At 41.2% G+C, this 6,670-nt stretch overlaps 1 protein-coding gene and 1 pseudogene across 1 annotated transcript in view; both read left to right on the forward strand.

Annotated features, from left to right (window-relative positions):
* Positions 1-2,038, forward strand: part of LOC108823868 (uncharacterized) — a 47,664-nt gene extending 45,626 nt beyond the window's left edge. The window contains 8 exon segments of the mRNA XM_018597162.2: positions 237-412; positions 415-541; positions 722-755; positions 757-883; positions 886-961; positions 1,024-1,110; positions 1,197-1,326; positions 1,389-2,038. Of these exon segments, the coding sequence (XP_018452664.2) occupies positions 244-412; positions 415-541; positions 722-755; positions 757-883; positions 886-961; positions 1,024-1,110; positions 1,197-1,326; positions 1,389-1,865 (1,227 nt within the window). The 5' untranslated portion in view covers positions 237-243 and the 3' untranslated portion in view covers positions 1,866-2,038.
* Positions 2,039-3,656: 1,618 nt separating this feature from the next.
* Positions 3,657-6,530, forward strand: LOC108823062 (uncharacterized; annotated as a pseudogene).
* Positions 6,531-6,670: the final 140 nt, after the last annotated feature.

The following is a 6,670-nucleotide window of genomic DNA, read 5'->3' on the forward strand; positions in this document are numbered from 1 at the left end:
ATAACATTCCATTTTCTCCCAGTCCAGTTCAAACACTAGTTAGCAAATTCAGCACACACTTAACCAAAAAAAACGTTTTGAATTCTCAAAGGGAGCAATATAAAAAAATCAGACCGTTGCTCTGTTCATCTTCAGACATGAGTAGTCCAGTCCACTAATGCTAATATAAAAATCTCACCTCGGTAGTAACAAATCTTATGTTCTTCTTCTTACCAGAGAACAAAAAACAGAGCATCACTCACAATGCCTGCGATGAGCACGAGGGCGAAATCTACAGTACCCGTAGTCACGAACCCTCCTGATCCAACCTCAAACGTATCGATCTACGAGAAATGCAGACAAGAGAGGATCAAGGAGAATCTCCAGCGGATGCAGAATCTCGGCATCGTGGATCTCTCCCTCAAGCTCAAATCCGGATCCGACCCGCTAAGAGGCGCTACACCAAAGCTGCTGATTCGAATCCAGATCTTAGATCCTCCGCTCGAAACACAGTTCCTCCTCCTCCTCTTCAGCTCTCCGTCTCCACCAGACGATCCTCAAGGTACTCTCTCATTGACTTCAGTCTCTGAACTCTCTCGATTTCAAAAATTAGGGCTTTTCGGAAACAGCTAGGGTTTTTATGTGTACATTAGGGTTTTGGAGTAGAAAGTCAAAGTCTTTTTGTATACATTAGGGTTTTGGAGTAGAAAGTCAAAGTCTTTTTTGAGTTCCTTTCTTTCAGGTTGAAGAACGTATCGCCAGTTACCTACTTCGAGGGAAGCGGAAAAGAAGAAGGGTAAAGCATCTAAAGAAGTGGTTTTGTGGATCGGAGAAGGAGGCGAAAGGCCTGAGATTTACACTGATGAGCATGAGAAGCTGCTGGGTAACACAGAGCGGACCTGGGAGCTTTTGTCGATGGTTACGCCCCTGATGGGAAACGGATTTATGATCCTGTTAGAGGAAAGACTTGCCACCAATGCAGGTTCGAATTGTGGATATTGTTATTAGCTGACTGTTTAGTGTCTAATGGTTTAATGGTTACAGGCAGAAGACGCTTGGTTATCGTACCCAATGCAGCAAGTGTCACCCGTCTGTCACAGGTCAATTCTGTGGAGATTGTTTGTACATGAGGTACGTTTCTGTTCTGTCTTTGAAGATCTTGTTTTTGTTGTGTTTGTGCCAAAAAGAGGAATGTTGTAAGAGTATTGTTGTGACAGGTATGGAGAACATGTGCTTGAAACTCTGGAGAATCCGGAGTGGGTTTGTCCTGGCTGTCGCGGAATCTGCAACTGCAGTCTCTGTCGTAAACGTAAAGGGTGGTTGCCGACTGGTACAGCTTACAAGAAGGTAAAAACAACTTTGGTTTATTATTCTCCCAATGTTACCGGTTTTGATGTTTTCTTTATCAGGTATGTAAGCTAGGGTACAAGTCTGTTGCACATTACCTGATTCAAAACAACAAGCAGTCAGAAACAGATGAGGACGATGATGAGACAGACGACACTCCTTCGCAAGCTTCTGCTAAGAGATCGCTATCTTTCAAAGAAGCAAAGGTGTCTTCAGAAGATGATGATGATGATCTCAATCTCCTCCAGATCACCGATGGGCTTGCGGTTCAGGAGACTCACATTGACGATGATAATGAAGGCACAGACAAGAATCAGGATTCAGCTAGAAAGTCATTGAGTTTCTTGTCTGCTGAGGACAATCAAACTTCAGTGAACGAGATGGATCCAGCAACTCCTTTGTTGATGATTGATGTTAAGCCTTATTCTGGAGACAAAGAGAATGGAAAAACAAGAGGAGGCAAGAGGAAAATGTCTGTTGAGCCAAACCCGAACAGTATTGGTGGAAGACTGAGGCAGCGTCGTCAGAGTCAAGCTTGAATGAAGATAAAAAGTTCATATTAGATATGAATGGAGAAACTCTCTCACTGTTCAAGGTCTTCATGTTTCCTGCATTTTAAGGCATATCTAAATGTAATATCTTTCTTTACCTTTTCCAGACAGAGCAACCATGGATCATGTAATCTCTTTTCAATGTTTTGTTTTTGTCTTAATTGCAAACTAGTTTTGCATTAAATTATTGTATTTCCTGACCAATTGATATACTTTCAACCAAACTACAAAACCAAATTTGAAATTTTCAGTAGCTACAACTTTATTGCTACTAGTATGGTACCACTTCACCACATTGATATAACTCGAGTTCTCCAATTAAATTAAGATTTTCTGTTTCGAATTTAAAAGTTAAAATATTCGTTTTTGGATTTAGCAGTTGAATAATAACGCTCTGTTTTACATCAATAAACACAAAAAGAAGAAGTGTTTCAAAAAAAAAAAAGTGTTTCAAAAAAAAACACAAAAAGAAGAATGAAAGCATTTGTATGTGCTCTGTCTCATTGAAAATGACAGATTTTGAAACCAAGCAAATAACAAAACTAATTTTTGTTAAAAAAACATTAGAATTTCAAGAAGAAAATAAGTAAAAGACAGAAGGCATTTTTGTTTAATCAATAGCACATTGTGTTCAATGCATAATAAAACGATACAAATAGTGTGTATTGTCCTTTCTTTTGGACGAGATTATTTATTATCTTTGACTTTATCGATGAGTACGTCTAGTGCATTGCCAAAGCTGTCTTAGTTTCGTGATGGAACAAATTAACAAAACATATATGAGTTGTTAATGCAGCTAAACTTTTATCTCCCATAACATAGTATAGGAGACCATGATATGTAAATTGGTCAGTGCCCCTATCTTAATGAAGATAAAAGCCTTCTATTTTGGATTCGATGAATGTTGCTAGGATTGTTAGCAAATGGTACAACGATAAATTATGTTTGTTGTTACTTTTTGAAAAGAAAATGTATGGAGTCCAAAGTAGGCAAAACAAAAGCATCCCCACACTCCAACCTTACATTTATAATAAGCATTATATAATTTTCGTCTGTTTCAACCAACATATCTAATAACAGTAGGGTCCATGTTCATGATAATACATTCATATAGTAATCATCAATAAAAGCTATGACTTATTATTGATATATATATATATATATATATTAGTAAAAGTAAAAGGTTTGAATTATTAGATTTAGCTAGTTTTGTTAATCATATAAGAAGGAGAAATGGTATTTAGATCCTTAATAATTCCGCAATAGAGTTGACTAGTTTCATCCATTTCTTCCGGTTGACGGTAAAGAAGACAACAATTGTGTTTTCCTGAGTCTTTCTTTTTTGTCTTATTTTCAGATTTGATATGAGAAATTTTAGTAAAAACTTTTATATAAATAAATGTCAAATAGAATATGCTAATACTAATATTCCCACTAAAACACACAGTTCTCAGTTCTTTATGTGTTTATTTGACTTATATCCTAAGTCTTTATTTGGTGTTATCTGACTTGAAACCTTGGCCTTATGTATCCTTTTTCATTTAATAAGAAAATGATTAGAGGAATTGAAAAAATTGGCTTGATTCCACCAGACATGATTTGTTGAGCTCATGAACCAAACCACCACTACTATGCTTCTGTTTATTAAGAGAAAGTCAATGCCTTTTCTTCAACAGTGTCTAAGAGAAAGAGAGAGACTGGTCCTAAGGTTTGAGCTTTCTTGGATCCTTCAAGTTCTTCCCTTTTACTTTCTTCTTCTGTTCAAATTCGTTACTTCACTCCTTTTGTCTAAACAAACCCTAATCCTTTTTCTTTCCTTAATTTCTAAAAAGTTTCCATTTTTAGAGTCTCTCTTCAAGATCTTACAAATCCGTCACTTCCTAGGGTTTTCTTAAAAAAAGATCCTCCCTTTCTCCGACCCTTTCGCCGAATCATCTCATTCCTCTAAATGCATTTCTCTCTGTGGAAGCAAATTCACCACTGCGCCACTCTCATCTTAGACAAAAGCAAAAGCAGCAGAAGAAGAAGCAGCAACAGAGATGGTGGTGGGTCTCCGACACTTCCCTCAATGCAGCAAGGAAAGAATCCGCCTTGCTACGGAAACTCTACCGAAGACAAGCTCAGGGAAGCTCTAGAGGAAGCCTCCGAGAACGGGTCACTCTCCAAATCCCAAACCATCGACCAGGCGACGACGCAGACGCAGCAGCCGTGGGACGCCTCCAGATCCTTAGCTAGGCTCCACGCGCAGCGTGACTTCCTACGCGCCACCGCTCTAGCAGCCGAGCACGTGTTCGAATCAGAGGACTCTCTCCCCGACCTCCTCGAAGCTCTCACCAAGTTCCTCACCATGTACCCCCAAGTACCAAGCTTCGGAGAAGATCGACCAGCTGAGATCCGACGAGTATAATCACTTGTCAGGCTCCAAGGTATGTCTTGACTACTGTTTGTCTCTTTCTCTTATGTCCAAAACTCTCCACTATTGGGACACTTGCACGTTTAGCTTGTCCGAGATCACTGCTAATTTAAGCAACCACCGCGCTTTACGGTGGAGCTGAGAGTGGAACTGTTGAACACGATATCAAGACCAGGATCATGGACTATTTGAACACATACCTGAGAACGAGTACGGTCTTGTCTTCACCGTGAGCAGAGGCTCGGCTTTCAAGCTGTTAGCTGAGTCATACCCCTTTCCAGACGAACAAGCGGCTTTAACGATGTTCGACCACGAGAGCCAGTCTCTGTGAACTGGATGCGCAGACTGCTAAGCGAGAAGGCGCAAAGGCTTACAACGCTTGGTTCAAGTGGCCGAGCTTGAAGCTCTGCTCGACTGATCTGAAGAAGAGGCTTTTCTTATAAGAAGAGGAAGAAGAAAGACTCTGCGGTTGGGTTGTTTGTGTTCCCTGCGCAGTCTAGAGTACTGGTGGTAAGTATTTCTTACCAGTGGATGGCTTTAGCTCAGCAGAATCATTGGCATGTGTTGCTTGACGCCGGCTCTTTAAGTCCCAAAGATAATGGATTCGCTCGGTTTGTCCTTGTTCAGGCCTGAGTTTATCGTACTTCGTTCTACCGTGTGTTTGGACATGATCCTACAGCGGGTCTGTTGATTAAGAAGGTCGGTGATGGGGAGTCTTCAGAGTCAGTCTGGCAAAACAGGATCAGGATAGTGGAAGATCACTCCTCAGTATCCCTTGTATCTGAGTGATTCGGTAGACGGTCTCGATGGATTTGGTTGGTTTCGAAGATGATGACAAGACCAAAGAAGCATCAGCAGCAGCAGCAGCTCATCGGCGTTCCGGCTTTCTCCGGAGCATACACTTCAGCGCAAGTGAGGGATGTGTTTGAAACAGATATCTGGAAGATAACATCTCTTCCGATAGAGATGGAACTACGAGCATGACGATATTCGACGAAGAAGAGACAGAGAGTGTTTCGGTGGGGAGCTGATGAAAAGCCCTGTTTCTCAGTGAAGATGAGTCCTCTGGAATTCGTTTTGGATCGATCTTGGTCAAAGCCCTCTCGTGGTTCTAACAATCAGCAGCAGCATAACAACAAGATTGCTTCTCCATTGCCACCGGTTTGTTCTCCAAACAGAAACACGTCACTCAGGTACTAAACAAGGTCCAAAGAGTTACAGTAATCCTATATATGATGATGGTAGAGACGTCCTCTCGTTCGACGCTGCTGTTATGCGGTTACAGAGCACACGACTCCTACACGGAACAACAGGAGGAGTTCTGGTCATAATAATCAAGAGATACAGAAGAGAACTGCTCATCAGAGATCAAAGAGAGTGCGATCAGACGAGAAACAGAAGGAGAGTTCAGGTTGTTAGGAGGGAGAGATGGTGGAGAAGCAGGGTATTAGGTGTGGAGGATGAACATACGAGCAAAGGAAGACGAGTTTCTTTTAACGTGGACCGTGTTAGTCTAGTATAGTAGAGCCTGGTGAACCCTTCTCTAGCTAGTGTTTATGATGAAGAGTACAATCACAACGCTAGGGTATGATGATGAAGGTGCGGATGATGAATGGCGATAGAGAGAGAGCGAAACAGAGATTGTTTGCAGACATATCGATCATGTGAATATGTTAGGTCTTAATAGAACCACGACGAGGCTTAGGTTTCTGATTAACTGGCTTGTGGTATCTTTTGCTGCAACTACAAGTGGCTGAATCAGGAGGAAGGAAGATGAGTCTTGTGCAGATATATGGACAAAGATCAAATACGAAAGAGGAGCAGCGGTTGCATTCAATGTTAGAGATAGAGGCAAAGGTTTTGTTAGTCCAGAGATTGTTCAGAGACTGGGTGAAAGAGAAGGTATATCTTTTAGGGATTGGTATATTGAGTCACATACGTGTAGTGGATGATAATAATAAACCAAGAAACCATAGAGGAGCTCCTCGGAGTAGTAGTAGTAGTAGTAGAGAGAAGATGGTGGTTTGAACTTGCCGAGTGAAGTTGGGAGAAACGGGTTTATGAGATTTGAGGTTGTGACAGCTTCTCTTAGCTTCTTGACAAAACTTTGAAGATGTTTACAAGCTTTGGGGTTTTGTAGCCAAGTTCCTAAACCCTGGTTCAGCAGAGAAGGTTCGCTTCCTACTGTTGAAGAAGAGGAAGCAGAGGAGGACACTCAGAGACGTGAGTTTTTTGTGTAGAAATGCACAAAGCTACACTCTTTTTAGAGAAGGTGACTCAGAGAGGCTGACATAACCGATCAAGAGAATTGATATGGTTCACCATCTGAACCATTAATACGGTGGCTTTCCTGGAGATGGAAAGAAGGTAAAGAAGAACT

The sequence above is a fragment of the Raphanus sativus genome, chromosome 2 (genome assembly GCF_000801105.2).
Source record: "Raphanus sativus cultivar WK10039 chromosome 2, ASM80110v3, whole genome shotgun sequence".
Taxonomy (NCBI): Eukaryota; Viridiplantae; Streptophyta; class Magnoliopsida; order Brassicales; family Brassicaceae; genus Raphanus; species Raphanus sativus.